Source organism: Tripterygium wilfordii, chromosome 6 (genome assembly GCF_013401445.1).
Source record: "Tripterygium wilfordii isolate XIE 37 chromosome 6, ASM1340144v1, whole genome shotgun sequence".
Taxonomy (NCBI): domain Eukaryota; kingdom Viridiplantae; phylum Streptophyta; class Magnoliopsida; order Celastrales; family Celastraceae; genus Tripterygium; species Tripterygium wilfordii.
Window position 1 is genome coordinate 8,141,825 of NC_052237.1, and position 26,816 is coordinate 8,168,640.

At 37.2% G+C, this 26,816-nt stretch overlaps 5 protein-coding genes across 10 annotated transcripts; 2 read left to right on the forward strand and 3 right to left on the reverse strand.

Annotated features, from left to right (window-relative positions):
• Positions 1 to 1,922: 1,922 nt before the first annotated feature.
• On the forward strand, positions 1,923 to 8,136 carry LOC119999950 (shaggy-related protein kinase alpha-like). Of its 3 annotated transcripts, none has more exons than XM_038847785.1 (13): positions 1,923 to 2,062; positions 3,244 to 3,407; positions 3,534 to 3,626; positions 4,091 to 4,150; positions 4,258 to 4,530; positions 5,222 to 5,296; positions 5,914 to 5,970; positions 6,069 to 6,209; positions 6,304 to 6,354; positions 6,482 to 6,577; positions 6,660 to 6,743; positions 7,606 to 7,708; positions 7,804 to 8,136. In XM_038847785.1, the coding sequence occupies exons 2-13, from the start codon at positions 3,303 to 3,305 to the stop codon at positions 7,884 to 7,886; spliced, it is 1,221 nt and encodes a 406-aa protein (XP_038703713.1). In that variant the 5' UTR covers positions 1,923 to 2,062; positions 3,244 to 3,302; the 3' UTR covers positions 7,887 to 8,136. The 3 variants fall into 3 exon arrangements, with proteins under 3 accessions (XP_038703713.1, XP_038703712.1, XP_038703714.1); XM_038847784.1 differs by having other exon boundaries at positions 1,925 to 2,083; XM_038847786.1 differs by lacking the exon at positions 1,923 to 2,062 and adding an exon at positions 3,714 to 4,003 and having other exon boundaries at positions 3,393 to 3,407.
• Positions 8,137 to 9,526: 1,390 nt separating this feature from the next.
• LOC119999952 (polygalacturonase At1g48100-like) lies at positions 9,527 to 11,497 on the forward strand. The gene is made up of 6 exons (XM_038847791.1): positions 9,527 to 9,924; positions 10,034 to 10,201; positions 10,280 to 10,324; positions 10,397 to 10,604; positions 10,679 to 10,760; positions 10,963 to 11,497. The coding sequence occupies exons 1-6, from the start codon at positions 9,541 to 9,543 to the stop codon at positions 11,462 to 11,464; spliced, it is 1,389 nt and encodes a 462-aa protein (XP_038703719.1). The 5' UTR covers positions 9,527 to 9,540; the 3' UTR covers positions 11,465 to 11,497.
• Positions 11,498 to 12,179: 682 nt separating this feature from the next.
• Positions 12,180 to 15,808, reverse strand: LOC119999951 (pyrrolidone-carboxylate peptidase-like). 4 transcript variants are annotated; one of them, XM_038847789.1, is made up of 6 exons: positions 15,514 to 15,808; positions 14,921 to 14,967; positions 14,486 to 14,820; positions 13,505 to 13,609; positions 13,355 to 13,399; positions 12,180 to 12,696 (listed from the first exon to the last, which is right to left on the reverse strand). In XM_038847789.1, the coding sequence occupies exons 3-6, from the start codon at positions 14,750 to 14,752 to the stop codon at positions 12,457 to 12,459; spliced, it is 657 nt and encodes a 218-aa protein (XP_038703717.1). In that variant the 5' UTR covers positions 14,753 to 14,820; positions 14,921 to 14,967; positions 15,514 to 15,808; the 3' UTR covers positions 12,180 to 12,456. The 4 variants fall into 4 exon arrangements, with proteins under 4 accessions (XP_038703717.1, XP_038703716.1, XP_038703715.1 ...); XM_038847788.1 differs by having other exon boundaries at positions 14,921 to 14,970; XM_038847787.1 differs by lacking the exon at positions 14,921 to 14,967.
• Positions 15,809 to 19,698: 3,890 nt separating this feature from the next.
• Positions 19,699 to 20,469, reverse strand: LOC120000671. Its single transcript, XM_038848796.1, has 2 exons — positions 20,466 to 20,469; positions 19,699 to 20,345 (listed from the first exon to the last, which is right to left on the reverse strand). The coding sequence occupies exons 1-2, from the start codon at positions 20,467 to 20,469 to the stop codon at positions 19,699 to 19,701; spliced, it is 651 nt and encodes a 216-aa protein (XP_038704724.1).
• Positions 20,470 to 23,523: 3,054 nt separating this feature from the next.
• LOC119999847 (galactinol synthase 2-like) lies at positions 23,524 to 25,502 on the reverse strand. The gene is made up of 4 exons (XM_038847613.1): positions 24,931 to 25,502; positions 24,334 to 24,654; positions 24,105 to 24,239; positions 23,524 to 23,965 (listed from the first exon to the last, which is right to left on the reverse strand). Exons 1-4 carry the CDS (start codon positions 25,252 to 25,254, stop codon positions 23,729 to 23,731), a joined length of 1,017 nt encoding a protein of 338 aa, XP_038703541.1. The 5' UTR covers positions 25,255 to 25,502; the 3' UTR covers positions 23,524 to 23,728.
• Positions 25,503 to 26,816: the final 1,314 nt, after the last annotated feature.

Sequence of the window (26,816 nt, forward strand, 5' to 3'; positions counted from 1 at the left end):
TTTAAATCAATGGAACTCATGATTCAACTATTTAAATCATGTTCCTAGGATGGGGCGTGACCAAAATAGCAAAAATTCGCTCCACACTCAACATATCCTTTGCAAGAACGTCAAATTTTAATGGCCCCCACTCCAATGACTTGTGCATTGTTACTCTTGTTTGGCATAATCCCAACAATGTCGTTAATCTCTAACTGTCTTTGAACATGTGGGTTAATTTTCCGATTGCATAGAAAATATCTTGACTGCCTGGGACTTAATACATGATTGTGATGATCCTTGAACGAAGTAATCTCCCATTTACCTTCACAAGATAATTGAGCTTTTAACCGAGCCTTGCATCCATCTTTTTGGGTTGAATGATGATTTATGACATTCTTGGTCCGACTAATTAACCTACCTTATCATCCACATGTAAAAGTACAATATCATATCAGTGAGAAACTAATACATTCAACCATCCAAAATAATTTACATATTCTATTTATTTAAAACACACCTACTCTACCACAAACAAATATCAAATATTTGCACATGCCAACTTTGTCCTTATTTGATGTTCTACGCTTCACAGAAAATCCATTTACCTCCCCAAATCTCTTGTAGAAATCAAACATTTCCTCCTCACCTTCAAATAACATTACATGCACAGGCATAGTGTCTTTAAAGTATTCTTCCACACTACCCTAATGAGTACCAACAACATCAAGGCTCTGGTAGTTGATATCAATAACTTCCTTATCTCTGAAATTACTGTTTTGCTCATTATCCAAATTCTTGTACCTGAAACATATTCAATGAAATGATAAACTCCATTGATTTAAATCAATGGAACTCATGATTCAACTATTTAAACACCATATTACACTATTTATATCTTCGTGATCAATATAATGGCCAGAACAATCAATGACATAACAAAATAACTAGCACAATCAATGTAATAACTATTACATTCCATTATTTCATTGATTCCATGCTTTTTCCCTGAGTTTTTCGTCCTCAAACTAACACCATTGAACAAGAATGTATATTAAAAAAATACACCACAACAAAATCTATTTACCCATCCTAAAACCAAACACAACGTACGAAAGACAATGTCATAACCTAACCTCTCCATTATCTGCCTCTGGTTCGAAACTAATTACAACAAACTAGTCGAAGATCTTCTATGTGATTAACAATGACGATATGTGGATACTTTCTCTTGTTTCGTTCCTAGTTGAAGTGCGAAGTTGCTATAGAGAGGAGCTGGGCTACCAACAATTGGAAACCTAATATGAAAACGTAAAAATGCTGCCACAGCAATCATGGGACGAGCTGCACGAGAACCTCAAAAACTTAACGAAAATTTTGAAATTTAAAAACTTTACAGCTTGACAAGTGACATGACACTGTCACATAGGAGTAACCTAGATTTAGGCTCTTTGAGCTACCAAGTTTTTGCTCTTTGTCATTTTCCTTTTATATAAGCATGTATGATTAAGATCATATAGGTTTTGTAAAATCCTTAAGCATGTATTATGCCCTTACATATGCGAACAAGATGTGAAAGTTCCATCTACGTGATCCAAGGATTAGAATTGTTTGTACTGATCTCATTAAGCTCCCTACACAATAATAGAAGCTCCCTACGCATAAGTTGGGGCTCTCTCTAGTTAGGTATTACATTAATTATGTAAAACTATTTTTACTTCCATTTAACCATATGTGAATTATCATCTTAATATTCATACATGACGCGCGAAAGGTGGTTATACACATGCTTTCAACAAAAAGTAGACCATTCTATAAGGGTATTGGTTTTAAATTTTAATGGTCAAACCAGTAAAATTCATTTTAATTTTAAAATGAATATTAAAATAATTATTTTAGTGTTCGTACTTCTACTTTGACTGTCTCCAGCGCATTATAGCACCCGACGCAAACAAAAAAGGCCGCAAAAATACAAAAATAAAAACGAAGAAACTGCATAAAATGGATCTGTCGTCGTCCTCCTCCATGCTCTCCGCCTTCTGAACTCCCGGACGTCGACCACGGCTTTACTTGTTTCGTCGTTGTAGGTTTTCTGTTCCCAACGGTACACTCGTAACCTTCTGATCTCCAGTTTAGTAGTGTAGAGAAAGCATCCATTTTTTTTGGGGTTCATACATGGATTTTGTTGGAAGGTTTCATTTTGGGATCTGGATCGGGTTGAATTTAACAGGGTAGCTGCTCGGGATCTCTTGGTCTTCCCGTTTTGTCGTTTCCGCAGTTTTCTGTTTTTTTGTTTGGCTTTTTTGGCTTTTCAATTATTTTGAAGCTTCGACGTTGATGTCAAATTTCGCTTTTCTAGGGATTCGGGTTCAATTGTTCGATTGCTTTTGTAATTTTAACATTTTCCCTAAAAAAATTAAGTTCCTTGTTGGATATTTTGCATATGTTAGCTCTTTTTGCTTGCACGCCTTTAATGGACTGGCTCTATCCGTGTTTAAGCTGTGATGCAGTTTCCGATGAAGCTAGTTTATTAATGTGCCTAGAGTCCCCTTTAACTTGTGTGTTTTATGTGAAAGTAAATTTTATTGTTGAACGCTAGAGCAAGTTGTGTATGGAATGCTAGTACTTGGTTTTGCTTTGTTAATTGTGCTGTTGGGTTAAAAAAAAAAGCATTTTCCTTTTGGGTAAATGTGGTTAGTTCTTTTGCTTGCACACAAAGAATGCATGGTTGTTGGTGATTTTTGTGAGATGGGCATCTTCTGATAACTTACGTTTACCTTGTTTGATGTGGGTGTGCTAAATCATGACACATAGTGATCATATATTGGGTTCTCTACAGTAACATGCGATGTAGTTTGATGGAGGACTGAGGAGTTTTATTGATTCTATTTGTATTGAGTATCAGAATATGGCTTGTAATTGCCCCAATGTTTGGTTTATTTGGGAGGGTAAGTATATTTTAATGGATGTTGACTTTTCATTGGCTAAAACTTTAAAAGACACATAATTTGTTCTTGGAGCTTCAGTTTGAGCATTGATATATATGGTATTTTGCCTCACCGGTTCGTACCTACATAGCCATAGGGGCAGAACATTTTATTTGATGTTTTAGATGATACACTAGCCAGTTTTTGAGTTTAATTTACGTTTGTTTCACCTTTTTAACTTTTTTTCTTTTTACCTTTTAGTTAACAATTCACATGTAGATTTTGATGCTGCCTGTGACCACTAATTTATGTTTATAAGTGTTTTGAATTATTCCAGGCAAATGATTGGAATTGTTGAGGTTGAAAACTAGTGAGAACAGGACTTCTCTCTATCAAATGGCTTCAGTAGGCGTGGCGCCTACTTCTGGTTTGCGAGAATCTACAGCTGGTGTTGATAGGTTACCTGAGGAGATGAATGACATGAAAATTCGGGATGACAAAGTACGTAGGCTCTTGTTTAGCACTACCACCTTTCTTTTTATCATTTTTCTAGCTTTTTCTTGGCATTAGTATTTTCAGATACATGCTACCATAGTCCAGATGTTCATAGTTTCGTTAAATGTGCAGGAAATGGAAGCAACAGTAATTGATGGTAATGGTACTGAGACAGGCCACATAATAGTGACAACTATTGGTGGTAGAAATGGCCAGCCAAAGCAGGTATAGCTGTGTCTTTGCCAATTCATAGTAGTTACTGTTTTACTCGTTCACAGCTGTAAAGTTTTTAAAGGATCAATTTGATTCAAGGATTGGGGAAGTTTACTGTTACACCCTCCTTCCCTTTGTGCCACGGTCAAAAGTGAAAGGTGCGGAACGAGGAGGCTCATCTCCTGTCCTGGTGAAGTTCTACCTGTCGTTGTGCTCTTTGTCCAATATCATTTTGGTCTGGCCAAAGGGTCGGAAAGTGCTTGGTAGCACTATCCAGTCAATGGGTACCAACCGGGGGGAACCTTGTCCCGTCATTCTCCTGACAACTGATGAAGCCCCTCCAGATATGTTGGGCATGCAATAAATATAAAGTTTTCAAAGAATTAATAGTTAATATGCCAAGAATTCTATTTATTTCTTTGAATTTTTATGTGTTCTACATTCTTCTAAGGAATTTCTATATACGTAAATTACAGACTATAAGCTACATGGCTGAGCGTGTTGTTGGTCATGGATCATTTGGAGTTGTATTCCAGGTATGAAATTTTGCTAGGTTGAGAATGATCTTAGGTTTCATTTGTTATATTTTACTCCTGCGCTGGTAAATCACTTTCCAATTCGCTCTTTTGGTTCAAAATTTTAGGCAAAGTGCTTAGAGACCGGTGAAACTGTGGCTATTAAGAAGGTTCTTCAAGATAAAAGGTACAAGAACCGGGAGCTTCAAACTATGCGTCTTTTTGACCACCCAAATGTTGTTGCATTGAAGCACTGCTTCTTCTCAACGACCGAGAAGGATGAACTTTATCTTAATCTGGTGCTTGAGTATGTTCCTGAAACTGTTCATCGTGTGATCAAGCACTACAACAAGTTGAACCAGAGGATGCCACTGATATATGTGAAACTTTATACTTACCAGGTATGTACAGATGCACTTGAAGAAGTTTTTTCTTTATTCCGGTTCACGTGTTTCTGCAAGCTCTGGCCGAGCCACTTGCTTTTGTGTAGTATTTGCGTAGTATAAGTTTTATACAGGTCTATTCATTTGAACCTTTTGATGAACTTAAATGAAACTGCATCATTTTTTTGATGTCCTCATGAAATAAAAATGCAGAACTCTATACAAAGTTTTGGTGTAATATTTGCCTAAGAAGGAAAATAATTGCCGATTTAAGTGTCCTCTCATTGATTTTTGGTCAATTTTCACTGTGCAAATTGTGGAAGATTGCTTATAAGCTTGGAGTGTGAAGTTATTTCTTCGTCTCTTATGAGTAAGGTGGTTGTTCCACTTTCTTTCATCAATTTTGTTGGCTGTGTAAAGCTAATGATAAAGGCGAGCATGTGGCCTAGTGGTAAGTTGCGTTGCCCTGACCTTAGGGTCCAATGTTCAAATCTTGGAAAGAGCCTCAAGGCACCTAATCTTTCCCTTTCACGACCTTGCCTCACTGTGGAAGCCTTGTGCATGAAGCTTTACATTTCTTATAAAAATAGTTTCATTGTAAGTTAGGGAATATAAGATAGTTTCCCCGTAACTTAGGGAATTGTATCGTCTTGACTGTCTGAATTTAATTTATGTGATATTGACAAATTATTTTTCTAATACCTTACAGATCTTCCGGGCATTGTCGTACATTCACCGTGCCATTGGAGTGTGCCACCGAGACATTAAACCTCAAAATCTCTTGGTATGCCAAAACTCTTTTTAGCTATATTTGTTGGGCTAGTTGATGCAGCGTAACTGTTGGACCGACACGGGCCCGACACATGGCATTGGAAAACCCAACCTAGGCCCAACCACAAGAATGGGCCTAACTAATCACTGGAAAACCGGCTTGTCAATGTTAGGTTTGTCCACGCTTATAAACTAGGCGGGGGAGTCCATCCACAACCGATGTGGGATTCTTTCCGTATCAATCCCTCCCACTTAGAACAAGCGCGTTCACGCGCACAACCCAGCCTGACCACAGGCACTGTGCCATGGTCACACAGACCCTCACGCGAACCTGGGCTCCGATACCAAACTGATGCAGCGTAACTGCACAAGCCCAAGGGGAGTCAACAGACCGACACAGGCCCGCACAAATGGGCCCAGCACATGGCATGGGAAAACCCAAAACCCAACCCAGGCCCAGCCACAAGAAGGGGCCTAACTAATCACTAGTAAAGTTGACTTGGTCTAAAACTACTTTACTTATCAAATCTTTGTGGTGATATAGAGACATAATACTTAATCCTGTTGGACGTTATCTTTTGAAATAGCATGTGAATTAAAAGTTCGTAATTAATGTGTTTTTCTATCCAGGTTAATCCACATACTCACCAGGTTAAATTATGTGATTTTGGAAGTGCAAAAGTTTTGGTATGTTTCAGATTTTCTTCTGTTTTAATAATCAAAATCGTCTATTGTCTATTGTCTATTGTCTATTGTCTGATACTGATGGATGTTTGACGAATAAGGTGAAAGGAGAGCCAAATATATCGTACATATGCTCAAGGTACTACAGAGCACCGGAACTTATTTTTGGGGCTACTGAGTATACTTCAGCTATTGATATCTGGTCTGCTGGCTGTGTTCTTGCTGAACTACTACTTGGGCAGGTAGGATAGTTGATATGTTCAAGATATTGTTCGCATTTCCAGTTTCTTTTCATTACAACAAGCTAACTAATAATGCCTATCATTTGTTGGTCAGCCCTTGTTTCCTGGAGAGAGTGGAGTAGACCAGGTTGTTGAGATAATCAAGGTATTTGTAGATACTGAAATGTGTTTCGCTTAAAAAATGTTATCATCATAATTGAGTGGAAGCTTTTCTTTAGTTTGAATCTTGGAAAATTCCTATTTATAACTAATAAAATGTGGTTGTTTTACAGGTTCTGGGTACTCCAACAAGGGAGGAAATTAAGTGCATGAACCCAAATTATACCGAGTTTAAATTCCCTCAGATTAAAGCTCACCCATGGCACAAGGTATTATGAATAAAAGCAGGATCCTTTTGTTTTATTTGACTAAGTTATCATTCACTGACATATATTTGTTTTGTATTATTAGATATTCCACAAGCGCATGCCTCCTGAAGCTGTTGATCTTGTTTCAAGACTGCTGCAGTACTCCCCTAACCTACGGTGCACTGCTGTGAGTATCAGCATCTATAACTCATTATTGCTGCTAGCCTTTGTTTTCTTCTTGTATAGCATTTCCTTGCTGGTGGGATTCATTCTGAATATAAGTGGTATTTTAAGGACAGGAACCTCCCCACTCATTGGTGGAAGAGGGAATGCCGTCATCTTCTGATTTAATGCATTCTTGATCTTATTTTTTTAGTATATTGTGGGCTCACATTTGGGGTGTACTATGAATATCAGTGTTATTTGAAGAACCTGAACCTCGCCACTCACTGGTGAGAGAGGGAATACCCTCATCTTCTGACATTGTGCACAATTAATTATACCCGAGTATTTCCTTCAAAAAAATACTGAGTATGTTCTGGTCCTCAAGGGAATAGGTATATGCGGTGTTGATGAATGTTGTCATTTTCTGGAGACTTTCCTTTCTCCTAGTGCCTTTATGGCATGGGAGTTTTTTTAACGACTTAAGGACTATAATTTGCTATATCCTTTCACTGCACTTCTGGTTGTCTATCACTTAGTTCAGATGGCTTCATGATTTTGTGAACATATATTTCGTGAATTTTCAAGAGAAGTTTGTTTGTCTGATTTGTTTCAACTTAATATCAGTTGTACCCATCTTATTGCTGGATGTTTTTCATTGTTGCATATTAGCTACTAGTACCATTGATGTGTTTTGCCTTGTAGCTGATTTTGAGGTACTGGCTAAAAAATTTGGTGCTTCTTAATTGAGTTTAATGCTTCTCCTTATTGTCTTTGGAGCCACTACGTGAAAGTTATAAGGCAAACAATTTCGATGGGACCCGTAGCTGAGGCTTCTCCTTGTTGACTCGATTTCGAATTAACTTTATATGTTGATTTTGATGCAGTTAGATGCTTTGACCCATCCTTTCTTTGATGAGCTACGTGACCCGAACACCCGCCTGCCGAATGGTCGTTTCCTTCCACCACTTTTTAACTTTAAATCCCATGGTGAGAATCATTTTAAAAGCACTAGTTGTTAGCAAGGTTTATGGCCCCCATGCCTTTTCACACAATGTTGTTTGCCTCTACTGCTGTTGATACAGAATCGAAGGGAGTGCCGGTGGAGATTTTGGTGAAATTAATACCGGAGCATGCAAGAAAACAGTGTCCCTTTCTTGGTTCATGAATATGATGTGAAAATGATGTAACAAACCAGCTATTGTTGTTCTGATATGGAATCAACGTTTGTCCACTCTATTTATGCAAAAAAAAAAAAAAAAAAATGTTTGTCTTCCTGTTATATGTATCCGTTGTATTGCCATGTCTTGTGTAAGTAGAATTATACAGACATGCTACTACTGAATGATTGGCTTTGCCTCTACGGGTATTGTTGTCGTGTTGTTCCTATGTGTAATCAAAGATTATAACTTCTCATAGCAGGCAAAGATACATTTATCAAAATGTCTCATCTGTATTGGTATTTGAGAAAGAGGGATATGGTCCTGTTTATGATTATAGATGGAATGAATATTGGTTTTCTTGGCTGTGAATGTCTTCTATCTGGCTGGCTTAACTCGGCCATTGGAAGTGAAGTCCAGGTCTTTCTGCCTGGTGTGGTTAGCCCTTTTTTACTTGTACTTGTGCATTGTTGTGACTTGTATTGTTAGCCATTGGAGGAACCTTCCTGCCAGGCATTGAGGCCGAGGAGATTGGCTTTAGTTTTTCATGAACCACTTAATGTAGTAAAATCATTTTCTGAGGTGTAGCACGCCCTGTGATATTGCTGAAACCTGTTATAAGATCGATCATCTTTTCCTTCACTGTACCAGATGCATGCATGCATTCATAAGATTTTAACAAATTCCCATTGATTCCTTGTCGTATTGTAGGCCATTATTTCTTTGAAGAAGTATATCATTGTATACATTCTGTGGTTGCGTTACTCCGAGCTTATGCTAATGGGCTGGCACAGGCCCAAAATATTTCCCCTACCACAGAAACTGGCCCACTACACACTCTTGTAGTTGTAGGATTGTATTGCTTCAAAGGGAAGGGTTGTCCAAACTGAATGTCCCAAGCGAGTTGTCAGCTTAAAACCAAATCAGAGTCTGATTTTAACTTGTAACCACCCTTCTCCTCCTCCTCCTATCAAAACTAACCACTCCAAAAGAAAAGGAGGAATATATTTTTCATGAAATTGGGAAAGCTCTATGAAGTCAAAATCACTAGGACCTTGTGCACTTTATTTTAGCTACTGAGCCTCCTGCAGCAGTCTGAAGTGGATGTGTAATCATGTTGAAAAGAAAACTGAAGCGTAAGCCACCAAATTCTAAAACAAGCAGGGCTGTGCACAAAAATGGAACTGAAACTAATGGGAAGAATATGGATGTCCATATGCAGAGACCCACTCTAAGCCCCCTACATTGCAACTGGTCAGTCTCATGCCATTACATAATAAATAATACCAAAAGTAGCCTTCCACAAAGGATTAGTTTCCTAGTAGTGTAAAAGAAGAAAAATGACTTTATCTACTTGAGTTTCTCTTGCAAGTTGTTTGTTAATTGTTCTCCTTCTAGTGCTCAAGTGGTCACATAAAAACTGGTTTTAAGTCTTTGTGGGTTCTTTCTTTCCGTCCCATTTCTAGCCGTCAAAAATGGTAATGGCCTTCAACTTCAAATGGGGAGTGGGAGTAGAAGTGGTGGCTACACCTAGTAAAAAAAAAGGCCCAGTATAGGATTATGTACAGTCAGTCATAGACTCTTTGTTCTATAAGTATCCTGATATTCTTTATTCTTCCAATATTCTGTCCTGTTCCAAGCACTGAAATCCGTCAACTCACCATGACATTCTCTCAAGTTTTTCCTTTTCATCTGCTCTTCTTTATCTCCTTATTCTGCTTGTCTACCCCCATTCATGGTCACACAATTACAAACCAAAGGCATTTGTTGGACTCAATTTCTCAAATTTCATTGCCACCTTCCCCTGCACCAGAGGCTTCTAGTCCTAGTTATAATGTAATAAATCCTTACACCACCAGGGTTTTCAATGTAGTATCATTTGGTGCTGCTGGTGATGGTGTTTCGGACGATACTAAAGCGTTCAAGATGGCTTGGGACACTGCTTGCCAAGCTGACTTAGCCGTTCTCCTTGTTCCTGGCGGTCATTCCTTCATTGTACAACCTACCATATTTACTGGACCATGTAAAAGTGGCCTTGTGTTACAGGTAAAACAACAAGTACACAATATTTCCCCCTTTTTTTTTCCTTCTGTTTTGGGGTTGAAAGGACTGATGGTTTTCTTTTTGTTGGTTATCCTGACTTGGTAACAAGAAGATTGATGGAACAGTAATGGCACCAGAAGGACCTGATTCATGGCCGCGAAATAGCAGCAAGCGACAATGGCTTGTTTTCTATAGGATCAGTGAAATGTCAATGCAAGGAGGAGGTGTTGTGGATGGTAGAGGGGAGAAATGGTGGAACCTACCCTGCAAGCCTCACAAAGTAAAGCCACTTCCAAATTCTACTTGGTTTAAAGTTTTGTGATAGCTTTAACTAACATTTTCTATGCCAATTAAATAGGGAGGAAAAGGAAGCACACCATCCAGTCCTTGTGATAGCCCTGTTGTAAGTCAAAAGCACAAGTAAATTTTCTAATATCCATTTCCATATACTAATTCAACCTTAAATGCAATGCAGGCCATAAGGTTTTTCATGAGCTCGAATTTAACAGTCAAAGGACTCAAAATCAAGAACAGCCCTCAATTCCATTTTCGATTCGATAACTGTCAAAATGTTCATGTAGAATCGCTCAGCATAAAATCCCCTGCTGAGAGTCCCAATACTGACGGAATTCACATAGAGAACACAAACAATGTGCAGATCTATAATTCACTCATCTCCAATGGTAATTGCAACAGAAACCCATTCTTCACTCATTCTTTTTCATCAAGTTGATGGATTATGGTGTTTGATCTTCAGGGGATGACTGTGTATCAATTGGAGCAGGCAGTTATAATGTGGATATAAGGAACATAACATGCGGTCCAAGTCACGGAATAAGGTAAATAAAACTCATTCATTCACTCATATGATCTTCATTTTTCAGAAGAGCAGGTGGTAATGGAGTTAGGCAACTCTAAAAAGTTGCCTATTCCCTAAACTCTTTTTAAGTTTACTAACTCTGCTAGTGCTATGAATGCCCTCTATACATTAATATCTATCTATCTATGAATGTTATAAAGCTTTCTTTTTCTATGTTGCAGTATTGGTAGCCTTGGGATTCATAACTCTCGAGCTTGTGTGTCCAACATCACGGTGACAGACTCGGTCATCAAGCACTCGGATAACGGTGTTCGAATCAAAACATGGCAAGGAGGATCAGGCATGGTGTCCAGGATCACATTTGACAACATCCATGTTGACACAGTTCGTAACCCAATTATGATAGACCAATATTACTGCCTCACCAAGAAGTGCAGTAACCAAACCAGTGCAGTTCTCATTTCTGATATTTCTTACACGAACATAAAGGGAACATATGATGTGAGGAGCCCACCTATGCATATAGCCTGCAGTGATTCAGTTCCATGCAATAACCTTGTATTGTCCGATATAGAGCTGCTTCCAGCTCAAGGTCAAATTGTCGCAAACCCATTTTGCTGGAATGCTTATGGAACTATTCAGACACTCACCATTCCACCAGTTGATTGCTTCTTGTGGGGAAATCCTCAACTGGTAGACCAGACCGATGTTAATCAGTGTTGACACCCCAATTTCTATGTAACTACAATTAGGAAAAGCTTTAACTGTCTATCACATAAGATAAGACTTAAGAGGCTTCAGTTCTATGAAACTAAATCAAAGTGATTAATGCTACTGTTGCTTTCAACTCAGCAAGTTAATATGAAGCCTGATTTTGTTGGGTTGGAAATTTTCACCCTAAATACTATTTAAACAGTAGGTACTTCCCCATGATACAGGGAACATAGAGTTAATGAAACTTCTACTGCTATACCAAAAGTTCCAATATGCTCATAACTCCCCACAGTTAAGGCATCAATTGCACTTTTGGCATGCCAGATACCACAAGAAGTAGACCAGCAAACAACTTCTACACCAATGGTGGCTGTAAAAACATGTTACTCATATTCTAGACGAACAGACAATGATTGAACAGAGACGCAGCTCCAAAATGAGAATACATGAGAGTACACAGGCAATAAGAGTTTTTTCGACGATGTGACAGTGAGACTGCTGATGGCAATATGGCATAGTGGGCTAAGCTACTTTAAACTGCAAAGAACAGTGAATGATTGGGGGGTATCATCACTCATCAACACTTAAAACTTTTCTTTCAAGTAAAGTAACCAAATCTTCTACCTTAACTCTCATTTAGTACTTCAATCGATCAAAGAAAAAAACTTGAGCAGAAATTCTAAAAGTTCACAATGCTAACGAGTTTAAAAAAAAAACCGAAATGAAGGAGCAATGTCGTTTGAGACAAAAGAAACTGGAGCATTATTCATATATTAACAAGGACGATTTCAAGACCTTTCAAGAAGTGGCGGAAACCATTCCAGAAACATCAAAATAGATGACAAGAATGTGCCACAAAATACAATTTTCCATTGACATACACTCATCCGTTTACTAAAGCATTTCAATTTCAATAACTCACCCGCCAACTCAAACACGGTAAACAGCAGTACTGCATTAAGCTTCTGGACATGATATGTCAGCAGACGAGGTGTAGATAGCTACTGTAAAGAAGCAATCACCTCCAGCAAGGAAGCAACAAATCCCATTTGGGTTTCTTTGTCTATGGTCATGAAGAGAGGTACATGTACAAAGAGTGATTTGGTTCCACTCTGCGAAGCGAAGCGAAGGGAATGGTAGTAAACATAATTGCATACAAAACGGCCAGCATCATCAGAGGTCATCACTGCGTAACCCTGCTTTGCCAAGGCCTTGGTGATATCCTCAACAGGAAGAGAAGTCTGTATGAAGTTAGGAAAAAAAAAGAACAAGAAATTGTTGTCATGGCCATGAATTGGAGGACGAAAATCAAATAATAGCATCATGACTATGTGAGCGCATATAAAGGGTGCCTTACTTATATGACCAGTGAATCTTTGAATTCCAGAATTTAGCAGACTAAGAAATTTGACAGATGAGTTTGGTTAATTTTGAGCATGATGAAATTGAAACTAAGGATTCATATAGACAAACCTATAGTACAAGGCATAGGTAGGAATGATGGACGGGACCAAAAAAAGTTCCTATCAAAAGCCTTAGTGAGCAAAAAAAAAATATATATATATATATTAAAAACTGTCAGAAAACCGTAGGGAAAGCAGGCAATGGGATCCTCATCAATTATCAAGCCGAACAACGCTCAACCTACCGTAATCAAAAGCATGGAAGTAACTCCTCTACCTCTAGGAATAAAATAACATGCCTTCAAATACATTTAGAACCTTGAAACTGAACAACCAGCACGCAAATGATAGCCAATAATTCAGACCAGGTATGCCACAACTATCACATATGATGAGTTCAAAAAGCATTTCGAGATCACAAAAACACCATAAAAAGGAGGTAAACTTGCTCAAAACCAAAGAAAATTATGATACAAGAATATGAGACCCATTTTACCTCTCTTATTCGTGAAACTCCCTCTGCAGGAATAATTGGTACCTTCTGCAAAATATAAAATAGCTACAATAAAACTCCAACAATTATGAAAGATGAATATGATGATTATTTAACATGCACCACAGAAAAGACTTTTGGGATATATCAAACCTGAGGTTTCCATCCCATCTCATCAGGACAACGGAAAGTAGCTTCATTAACAGCTTGATGCTCAATAGCAAATCTTGTTGCGCCACTATTAACTCCAAAGTGCACCTGAAGAGAAGTTTATCAGAGGAAGAAAGAAATATGATGCATAAGGAAAACTATGCTTAGGGTTCAGCAAATCTTCTTGCGTGACTATTAACTGCAAAGTGCACTACAAACATGTTTATAGGACTGCATTCGCTTAGGATCTTGAATGAACACTGCAAGTTCAACCGCTTATCTAGAGTTTTATGAATTCCTGTGAAACCATAGTAGTACCAGTAAATGGACCAATTATGAATCCCATTCTCACACTAAGTGATCAGAGCGCCAAAAGAGAAAATCTGTGTCCCCATTTATTCACATAGTTGAAAAGCCAAAACTAAAAAGAAAAATAAAGAGGTCAAGTTTGAACTGCAATACACTTCATAAAGATTGCAATTATATAATGCCAGAACATTCGGTATGTTTGTGTGCATGCAGTGAATAATAGAAACAATTTCAGTCGACTTTCAATAAAGTACATATTTTAAAGTATCCAATATCACGAACGACGAGAAGTGCAGTGCAGAAAGAGCCAGAGTTTTGATATGCCACTACACTTTCTCAGCATTTCCCACCTAAGTTGATAATGGGACATGCAAGTTTAACAAAAACATGGCAGGACTATTCACAAGCTTAATTCTTTCATTTCAAAGACACCGCAATAGGAAAAGGTAAAGTGAGCTTCAATAAAAAAGATAAACAACTTCCATGCACAAGGCCCCGCAGTGGGTAGGGTTGGAGATATGTAGGATGTACACGACCTTGAGCCTACAAAATATGTGGAGAGGCCGTTTCTAGGAATTGAACATGTAACCTCTAAGTTGCACCCCTACCACTTTACCAAGGGCAAAAGAGCATTATGCATCACATAGAAACAAGACAGACACACGAGCAACTAACCCAAATAACTCTTCCAGGACTCAAAGATTCTGATTCTTTCGAACTTATAGAAGATTGCAATGTCTGATATAAGGGAACAAGGGCTCCTTGGCCAGCAGTCTCAAGGATGCAGCAACTCCCAAGAATTACGCCTTTTGGCAAACCCTTCTTAGTCATGTACTCTTTAAGGTTGCGGACAATGATCTCAGTTGGATTCTCTGAAACTCCATGAAACTTCTTAAACCCTGTCACATGGATTGTTATTGCTGGAGGCCCTTCAGACCCCATGACTAGAATGTTATCGAGATTAAATCGTCAGCGGTTATAGCATCAAATTTTGAATAAAATTTCAACACCTGCATAGAGTAATAAGAAGTTTCCGTCCATCTGTTATTTAAGCATCAGCTAATTGATATGTTTAGAAACAAAAAATATCAAGGATCTGGAGCAACTAACTTGAAAGCTCTATGTGGTTCTTTTCACAGTTCCTGAAATTGGTGAACCTACTATTCAAAATTATACCAAATGTTATGGTACTCTCCAGGACTAATATAGACTATCAAGTACTTAATGATGGTTGCTGTACCACAACAAACAACAAAACAACAATCCACCACAAATACAACACCAATGCATCCGAAAGCCCCCAACTTTTTCTCAATATTTGCTTGGACGTAATGTAAAAACACTAAAAGAAATAGACTTTTAATTTCTTCTTCTTCTTTTAGTAACATTCAGTGCGAGGACAAAAATTAGACAAATCAAACAATCAGATCGCACAACCCATCTGATGACAAACTATAGTCTTTTAAAACGTCCCCTTTAATGAGAGAATTAGATTTAAATCACCGGAACCCAAAACATCAAAGCGATCAAACAGCCAGATAATGCAAGTATCCAATAAACCAGAAAGGAAAATCCGAGAAAATCTACCTCAGAGTAACAGAGTCTTCAAATTTCCAATAACTCATAAAAATTAACGTAGAGAAACAAGAAAAAAGGAGGGAAAAAAACAACAACTGGACATCTCCCTGCTTTTGTATTCTTACCAGTAATCTCCTAGAGAGAGAGAGAGAGCGAGAGGAGAGACGACTCAGGCACCAGTCTTATCTGTCTAAAGTTGATTTAGCTCTAAACTGATTAAGAGTCCGCCAGATTAAGATGGAGAGAGGATGGGATGAGAATAATGAATATGTAAAGAAAATAGAAAAACTTAATATAAAAATGAAAATCGTAGTGGAGGGGTCACACATCTGATCCAGCCAACACAAATGACAAAACTACCATACATGCACATACATCTACGGAGCATTATTTGTTGCTACATATCTGTTTTATTCATTCACTGACTCATCGCTCGCGGTGGGCTTTGCAATAATACTCATCTAATCATCAATGCATAAAAATACTAACTATGATGCCTTGTGTATATATTTGCATTGCACGTGTTAATTATGGACTTTTTGTATGTTGACAATGTTAATCATGGACGTAGATAAGATAGACCGATTACATTGTATCTACAAATGTAGTCTGAAATGATGTGCTCTGCAAGAGTATTTACTATTGGAGAGCACATCATTCGGACTACATTTTGTCGTTGTTGTTGTATTTGTTTACCCAAACATTTGTTGTTTTCTTTTTTGAAATACTATTGAGACATAGGTTTTTTATTGAAATCGAACATTAGGCACACATATGCCTAACATTTGTCGTTTTTGATATTACCGTGCTTTTTTTTAATTATTTGTTGTTGTCATATTGTTTGACTGAGATTCGCTATGAACACAACATTGTTATTTGTTTGGTTACGTAACCGCACTTCTGCACGTCCTTTCATTTTAGAAGCAACATTGATTATGCTTTCAGAGTTCAAAAAACTAGTCAAGTCATCATACTACCTATCTCAGGCGATTGCCCCGTGGACGCCTCGTTCTCGCCAGAGAAAGACAACATTACCTATCACCACATATTGCAACCAACTTTTGACGTGATTAATAATTTGCAAAAAATTAATCATGATAGATGGTGTCACTTTCTTTTTCACGTAATTCAATATCTTTTACGGATTCTTCAATCAATACGCCAGAAACCTCGTCTTCCACTGTTGTTCATTATCTGTCTGCTATAGCTATCCTGTGAGTAGTAAACTACTCTGCCTTTTTTTTAAAGCAGTAAACTTTGCTAGATGGACTCTTTCATTACTAGGAAATAGTGGGGAAGCAAGAAAAAAATGAAAATTCTCAACTTTGTAGTTTCATACTACATAAGTGATGTTCAATACATTGAAAGTAAAGAGAAAAGAATTCAACTTTATGGGGGCTTGCTCAATGGCATAGAACAATTTTGCTGGGTCATTTGTTTTATTACAAACACATGGATATATCTTTTTCGTTCACACTTTAAATACATACTAGTCCAACTCACTAGATTAATGCCCAGCTACCTACTATGGGTCAAAGTCCAATTCACTTGGGCTAAGAAAAGACATTGCTTCACGTTAGGGGTGAGATTTACCCACATAAACCACTTGGTTGGTAGAGTCCTAACCGATGTGGAACTTTGAGTCATAACACAATGTATATTGAAACATCTATACCAATACCATGGCTTCAGACAAGTATGTAGGGTTTAAGAATAGCAACAATAAACCAAAATCTCAATACACACAATAGATTTTGCCCTATCAATCTAGCATAGCAGATCTAGGGTTTTTCATTCAAACTTTCAATAATTCATCAATAATAATAAAAATAAGGCTACCCTACATCAAAATAGTATAAAACCTAATCTTATACAACAAAATAGAAAGGCTAAAATGTCCCTAGACCCAAGGAAAAAACAGTAATAGCATAAAAAACATAAGTTAACTAAATTAACCACAAATGCAAATCAACTAACACTCTCCCTGACTTGCATTTTTGGAACAACCCCAAGAAGAGCCCTCAGGTAGCAGAACTAGTTTCTTGGCCACTACTCCTCACTCCTCACTCCTGCATCAATGTTGTCTCTGACAAATTGATATATGATAGCAATATGTTTGGTTAGTTTTTGATCTACTGGATTATTTGCAATAACAATTGTAGATTTTCTATCGCATAGAATTTCAATAGGATCCTCCTCCACAACTCCAATATCATATTGTACTTTTTTGATCCAGATTGCTTGAGCTGTTGTCTTTGATGCAGCAACATATTTAGCCTCTATTGAAGACAATTCCACTGACTTCTCTTTCCTGGAGTCCTATGTACAAACTCTTGAGCCCAAGCTAAAAAGACAACTTGAAGTACTTCTCAAATCATCTAGGCTCCCAGCTTAATCATGGTCACAAAATCTCTGAGTTTCACTTTATTTTCAGCACCATACCAGATACCATAATCTATAGTCCCTTGCACATACCTAAGAACCCTCTTAGCAGTACCAAGATGTATCTGGCTAGGATCCTGTATGAACTTGAATAATAGACTGATAACATACATCAAATCTAGTCTGGTAGTGGTCAAATACAATAAGCTTCCAACAAGGCTTCTATAAGCTACATCATCCACTTTCTTTGAACCTTCTTCTTTGTGTAATTTTTCATTTACTATTAAGGGAATCACAACTGAATTATATCCCAACATATTATTCTTCTCAAGCTGAAACTTTGCATATCCACTTTGAGAAATGAATATGTTTTTTTTGCATTGATCAACTTCAATTCCCATAAAATACCTCAAATACCCTAGATCATTCATCTCATATGTTTCCATCATGCTCTTCTTAAAGTTTTGAATCAACTTTTCACTCATGCTCTTTGGAGACCTTTGTTTTGAAAAAATCTTTCCACCTTTGAATACCGTGCTCTTGGAGACTACTTCAGCCCATATGGGGTCTTTTTAAGCTTGTACACTTTATCTTCTCCCCCAGCCACCAAAAACCCCTCAAGTTGTGCTACATAAACTTCCTCCTTCAATTTCCCCATAAGCAAAAATTTCTTGAAAATCCATGCTTGGTTTCTTAGTAAATCTACTTGCAACAAGCATTGCCTTATATTTTTGTACACTATCATACGGATTTAATTTGATCTTGTACACCCATTTTACCCCCACAATGTCTCTATCAGTAGGTCTAGGCACCAATTCCCATGTGTCATTCGTCACTATCATGTTGATTTCCTATTGCATAGCTTTAGACTATAGAGGATCTTCATTAGCCTCATTGAATTTCTCTAGTTCTTTCACAACCAAGTCGCACACTTCATATAATTTAGTCAAATTTCTCATCTTCAATGGTGGAGAATCTTATTCATCATCTTCATCACTACTAAAAGCATCAATATGAGCAATAACACCAGTAACCTCAGTATGAGTTATAGCAACATCATTAACGTCATGTTGAGTTGGAATAGGAACTGTGGTAGAGTTTGTAGACCATTTGGTAACCCAAGCAACTCTCCCCTTCTGTCACAGAACTTATCTGAGATTGATTCTTAATTGTAAAATCTTCAAAGCTTCAATGATGAGTCTTCATCAAAAATCACATCCCTACTTATTATTAGCTTGTTTGTCTCCACATCAATTACTCTATAAGCCTTGGACTGAGTATTGTACCCAACTAAAAACTATTTCTTGTTTTTGTTATCCAGCTTAGTTCTTTTTTCTATAAGAATATGCACGTAGCATAAACTGTCAAATATTCTGAAATGTTCAATAGAAACTTTCACCACTTACCAAGCCTCTAAAGGTGTCATATCTTTCACAATTTTGGTAGGATAGAGATTCAGGATGTACATAGCAGTATTCATTGCCTCAAACCAATAAACCTTAGGTAAATTTTTCTCTGTCAGTATTGCCCTTGCCATCTCCATAATTGTTCTATTTGTTTTTTATTCCACCCCATTTTGTTGGGGACTAAATCCTATAGTGAGTTATATAGTGATTCTCTCATCCAGGCAAAAATACACAAATTTATTAGAGGTATATTCTCCACCTCTATCATCACTCATAAGCTTCTTTATCTGCCTCCCACTTTCCTTTTCAACAAAATTTTTGAACCATTAGAATGTAAAAAAGGTGTCAGAATTCTTTTTCAAAAAATATACCCATATATTCCTTGAAAAATCATCTATGAAAGTTAAAAAAATTGTAGTGATTTAAGGATTGAACCTTTATGGGTCCACACAGGTCAGAATAAATGAGTTCTAAAATTGTTCATGCTCTCTATGTGGCTTGCCTAGGAAAAAGAGTCTTATGCTATTTTCCCTTGATGCATTCTTCACACACACCAACTGAGTCTGTAATTGGTGGAAGGCTAACTATCATCTCTTTTTGTTGTAGTTGTTTCAGATCTACACAGTTCAAATGACAGAACCTCCTATGCCATAACTGTGCATCTCCATCTTTCACAAAATCATTCTTTAGAGCCATTAATTCCTCACTCTTAAAATCCACCATGAAATTCATATGATTCTTTATTTGTATAAACATCAACTCATTTTCATCACATTCCCGCTCATAGATCAAATAGCCACTACCTTTAAACACAAGTTTGTATCCATTTTCTATCATATGTCCTACACTTAGCAAGTTGTGTCTAAGTGAAGGAACAAACAATACATTGTTTATAAATTTCATGCCTCCATCAGTGATAATCTTCACTCTTCCTTTGCCTTTTGACTCAACCACTTCACCATTCCCCAGACGTATGTTTGAGGAAACACCAAATTGAATAAAATAAAAAAAATCTTTATTGCCAAACATATGATTACTACAACCACTGTCTAGATAGCACACATTTGTGTTGTGAGAAGTACCAGACTGTGTTGCATAAAACAATTTTTCTTCTTGGTCAGAGGTAAACTCATCAAAGTTAGCTTTACTCCAGACTTTAGTCTGTAATTCTTTTGAATGTGTCCAAACCTTTTACAGTGATGACACTATAATTTGCCTTTGATCAGTAGTCAACAAAACACATCCCCCAATATAATCACATCAACAAAATACAAATCTCCATACATTACCCATGCCCCAACAAGAAATCACCATATTGAAACTCTTACTAATTTATCAGAATATAGATGTTCAGGAGAGAAAGGAAAACAATTAACAATTGATGCCTACAAAAAACAGGCTATGTATGAATGAAGATAATTTTATATTAATTTTCTATCAGTAATAATAATATATATTACACTAACAAGCCTGTTTTGTTTTGCTATAAAGGAGCTGCTACCTTGGTTAACAACAAAATGATAGGGGTAAGGGTGACTGGGTAATAAAAATGTGTCTATGTGGGAGGACTGGTGATAGGTACGCTCGCTTTGCCATTCGCCGTGGTTGCATCAATCATTCCAGGTATCAAATCTATGCCTACAACGATGTTCATCTAATCTCTATCAATTGATATCATTTCAATAGGGATTTAGTCTCTTTTGGGTGCCACTGGGACTTGAAACCCATTGAGGAGGTTTGTCAAATTAGAGGCTGGACACTCGACAACAGTGGGGACAATAATAACTGGTCCTCCTATGCCTCTGCCTATAATGATAATATTACAAAGCAGGATTATGGATTGTGGAGAGAGCTTGACAGGGCTAATGATCTTCTTGACATGGTTAGTTCTGCACTCAGATTACCTGTGGGAGACATAAATGCACTTATTGTTGCTTTGAGAAAGTTTGGACGACGTCGTATCCAAATCGACCAAGGATGCTACTTGAATCGGATGATCAAAGCGAATTCGTGGATAATGATTTCGAAGGAGTTTTCAGTGATTTGAATGAAGGAGAAGAGGAAGAAGATTACCAACAGCAAGGAAGTGGCATGGGAGACGTGGATGATAGTGTCTTGGACAGGTTTGAGCGCTCAAGGGATATTGTAAACAACAATTAATGTGCTAGCTAGGTTAGGTCATAGGTGTGATTCATTAACTAGCTAATGTTGTACTACTAGTTGGGTGTATCTAATGTGTGTTTTGTAAACCTTAACGTTACTCCGTTGTGTGGGTGTGTGTCTATGTGAAGGAACAAGTACTGTATGTGTGAATGTACGTGGATCAAAAGGTCATAAGTGTTAGTGTCTCGCAAAAATAATGAACAATATATGTGATGTTTTTTGTGGGACCCGTCATATCTATGGTTGAAAAGTAGGTTCACAAAGTTGATTCACATAGGAGAATTTATATATATATATATATATATGCATAATTATTTTCCACATAGGAGAATTTATATATATATATATATGCATAATTATTTTCTTCCACAGTTGCTGGTGTAGTCCTTAGAGTTTGATTTTTTTGTTGTCCAATTGTTTGGGTTGGGAGGCAGACTCGTCCCCACCCCGCTCCACATGCGGGTAGAGATTTTTTGCCTCGTCCCTGCCTCGCATAAGTCTCGGATCAAGAAAAATATGCGCTAATCGGGGACAAATTGCCATTCATACTTGGAAGCCACACATGATTTATCCTTTTTTTTAAAAAAAACCTTGTCAAAAGATTATTTTATTCTCAAGTTTCGTCAATTTACGATTCCGCCATTGCACTTTAATTGAATGCTTCCTTTATAATTTTTGATTCAATTCTTGATTCCATTTCAACCCTACAGGTCCACAACTTTTATGGGGCTGACCAATGGATTTTGTGAATTGTAGATGGAAATGACAAATATAATAGGACAGGTCCACATAAAAATATTTTATAATTTTAGGCAACTGACATTAATGAATTCACTAGGTTATGAATTTTTTGAAATAATTGTTCACTTTAACAAATATAATAAACAACATATATGTTCATCGACAATATGATTTCAAATAATTGTGTTATTGTAAATAGTTCTAAAAAAAATCCAGAAGAGCTACCTCCGAACCCCCGCTAAAGCTTTTCGGCCAGATCCTCTCCGCTCCTATGGGGGTAAAGGTTCACGGGGGTTATGGTGCAGCAGTCTTAAAATTTTTTGAGAGTATTTATTGAAAAGTGATCGGGAATAAGTAAATATATATATAATCATTAAATTACAAATCATAAATTAAAGCATAAAATGTTTAAAATAACAAAAAACAATCACTTAATTTGTGCTAGACAATTTTTCATGTTTGATTATTTATGTTAACCATACATATTATATCATTTTTAGAAAAAAATATAACTAGTTTATATTATATATACATTGTATATAGTGTAAGAAAAATTTCCAAAAATCCAAGGGGTTGTGAAGTGAAACGCATGTATTTTTTAGAAAGATGTATAATTTATATCATATTATAAGCCCACTTTAAACAATATATATATGTGGGACTCTGTATATTACCATCCTAGCTCCGCAAAATTTTACCCCTTTTTGTAACAAACAAGTGCAACTTACTGATTATTAGGGCAAAAACAACTGCAACTTCTCTTAAGGGATACTTATTCTTTTTTAGAAATAGTTTAATCAAATTCCAAGGAGAATCCCTTTTTGGTTGTTCCTCTCTCTGTAAAAGAGGTTTTGGGGGGACTTGTTGGGTTGTTAAAGCTCTTCACGCATATATGCAGTTGACATGTGCTTGAAAGATGATGAGTATCCCACATGGAAAAAATAGGACTACCAACTCTAGTTTATAAGGATCCAAGGCACCCTCACCTGGTAAGTTGGTTTTCTGGGTTGTAGTTCTACTTTAGGCCTTATGAGCCGGTGTGGGTATTCATCAAAAGATCGCAACACTAGTCAGATATGCACTTGATGTGCTGTGCTTTTGAGGATAACAGAATTAGTATAACTTGATCGATTGTGATCTGGGTCAGACCAACCCAATTAAATACCCTGTCGCAAAACCCACAATCCTCTGTTTGCTTTACAAACTTATCATTAATCCGATCGATCTTTGGTCACTTGAGACATGGTTTATCAAAATACAAGGAAAAGAGGGATGGATAACACCATGAGATAAACCCATTTTTGATTGTATATGCATGCAAACAAGATGTGGCCTTTTCATTTATAGTTGCTAGATTAGTTAGTAATATATATTAATTCAGCATGTACAAAACCAGGAGGACTTAAAATACATCCTCAATACGACCTAAATAATAATTCCATATGCCCAATAATAAATCCATATATGAAAAATAAAATAAAATAAAACATTTCCCATCTTTCGCATTATTAATAGGAGACTAAATAATAAAATAAAATAAAATAAAAAAACAAACTCCTATACAGAGACCTGAACCACCCCTATTATATGAAGTCCTCCGATCCATATTACGATGCATGTAGATCAAGCTTTGAAAGAGAGCAGAGAACTATGCGGCCGATGGGGCGCTTATGTGGTGGACAACACCAGCCTCAGACAGCGCAGCCAAGAATGGCTGCAGACTAACCTGGTCCGACTCAGCTGGTTCAACTGCATCATGACCCACTACGTTCTTATAGTCCAGGGTCTCATCTTTGTATATGTCCCACCATTTCTTCACCACCATCTTTATGTCTTCCCTCTCCATGTTCTCTTCTTTCCCTGTGTACCTCCATGGCTTAGACCCCTATAATATATAGTTAAATCTCAGTTAATTAATACCACAGTTGAAACCTTCAATTATATATCGATCATAAAGGACTCAGATATGTATAGTCATAGATGATCAAAATTAATTAAAGGTAGTTAATGAATTGGATACTCACAGCAGCACAGTAGTGCACCACTTTGACTTTGTCAAGTTGAATGTTGTCAGGGTGGCGCCATAACATGGCAAGAACAAGATTGTAAATTGGTGGGATTGGCCTGTATATCTCCCTGAAGTACATGTTCAAGAAGTCCTGCCATACCCAACATTTTTTTTAGTTTAATTTGTTTATTTCAAGAAGTCCGGAAGTTTCAAATCAATTGTTGGTAAAAGTAAAGCAAAATTACCTGCTCGGCAAAGGGAGTGGGAGAGCTGACTTTGAGGGTTTCCAAGAGGTCAACATAGACGGACAGGCTTGGCTCATACACAAACATGCCAGCATTGAAATAAAGAGGGGGCTTAGGGCCCAACTGTTGATGCCATTGGACCTTGTTTGGGCACTGTTGGCAGTACCCAATCTTGTATTGGGGAGTGTGGCTCCATGTTTTTTCACAGAAGCAGTCCATCACAGCATAAAAGTAGCCGTCTTGCATGTCAAACAGATGGTCTATGTTCTCAAACACTTGGATGTCTCCGTCCAAATATATCATCTTACTATACTCCACAAACTGCGAAAACCATCCAACAGTCAATATGTATAATAAAAAAAAACTTTTTGAAAGGGAAGTTCAGATTTTGATACTGATAAACTCATAAACCAGGATGTGTTTCCCAAAAAAACAAATAATGCATTTTTTATTAAAAAAAAAAAGAAGCCAAAAAGGCAAAAACTAGCTCCTTTATAGAAGATGACGAAAATAACCCCCACAGTTAAACTACAAGTCAATAACCCATGAAATCAAAACAAAAATAATAGGAGAAAAAGCAAGCAAAAAGGAAATTACCTCCCAAATACGAAGCTTGGAGTAGTTGATGACATAGTAAGCCATAGCGAACTGGGTCTGGTTCTGGGGAGGGTAAACAGGCTCGATCTCCCTGACTGTGCAGCCCTGATCTACCAGTATCTTCCTGTGCTCCTCTGGGACATCAGGCAAGATGGCCACCACGAGTGGGTACTTGCTCTTCGCCTTCCTCAAGCCCTTGGCCAGCCCAACCACTCCCTTCACATAGTCACCATCCCCTGCCAAGAAAGTCACATATGCACAGCTAGATATGCTAGCCCTCTTGGTTAAGGTAGTTGTGGTAGTGGTAATAATATCAGGAGCCATTTTTTGCAATAAAGCTCGAGTCTTTTTGTGTTTAAAGATGGTTTGGTCTTCTGGGTTTCAAATGGGTAGTGAAAAAGTTATGTCTGTTTTGAAAGAAAAGCTGAATTTGTAAGCAAGAAAGTTAGAGGTTTTGAATGAGGAGATTATGGAGACAATGGGGGTATATATACAAGAACTGGTGGTGAAAGAATCATTCTTTAATTTAAAATGGGAAAAATAAAGTAATGACGAAAATCAACGAGAGAAACGATCTTTCTCATTTCCTTGAAACGACGTCGGTCTGTTTTCTGTTTGACTTGCATACGTTACTTGAGAAAAGAATCACAAGGACATCTTGATCGTTCCCTGCTGTTAAGATTTGATCCGACGGTGGAGAGAAAATCCTGCAATTGGACGGTGATGGATAAGTGAATTAAGTGTCGCTTGGGAGAATATACCAGAATATGCTCGGTAATTAATTTTCCTTTATTCATCGGTTTAGAATGTGGAAAAGCACCCCCTTTTCCCGCTGATTTATTTTTGACGAGAGATTTTATAATGTCTCGACAGTTAAATCGAAAATTAAGGAACACTAATTATATGATTATAACTATAACGGAAATGACATTAATATCAATTCAATTAAACAAATGGATATACTTTCGAGTAGCTCAGATGACACTTATGTGTGTGATATCTTATAAAGATCTCATCTCGACTCGAGCCTCCCCTGTGTTCAAAAAATAATAAGAAGAAACTACTTTCAAATAACCTAGCTAATCATCTGTACGTAATTCCTACTTGCAAATAATCTAATCATCCTTAATTCCTTTGATATGTACGTAATTCCTACTTGCAAATAATCTAATCGTCCTTAATTCCTTTGATATTAAAAGGTTTTATAGAAAAAATAATAATAAAAAGATTTCAAAGACAGGAAAGCCAATATTCTCAGGATTCTTGTATTGGGTCATAAACTGAAAGGGAAAAAAATATTAAAAAAATAAAATAAAGGGTAAAGTAGGTGAAAGAACCATATATCAAACTGGTTTAGCCACTACCGCCATGCTTTGGCCGACCGGCGACTAGGACCGAGTGGTAGTTAACCACCACACACGAAAGTCCCCTTGTTTACGTCTGTCTCTTTTACACGGTCAAGTGGATCCCACATTATCTAGCCACCTTGCGACTAAGGTGATTACGTGGTTGCTTTGGAAGAATTCTACAATCAAGTCTTGTGGGGCCTTGAATTTTTTATCCATTACGTGGCTTTTGCGCGGGTAGCTTACTACTTCTCGGGGTAATATGACGGGACACGTGGGCATGACCCATGTTCCCGGCACCAACCGTAAATTAGTTATGTTAGTTGGTTCAAATTGGGCCCCATTGATTAATTTAAAGATTATAAATTATAATAGGGTAATTGGGTGGACATTCTTCAATGGACCGACTTTGTGTATTTTTAGGATAACTTTCTTGGACTTTTAACTAATTTATAAGATAAAGTTTCGACTTTCGGGCAATCTAGTTAAATTTCAATCTGGAGAATAGTCTATACTACTCTTGATTTCCTTTTTTGTCCT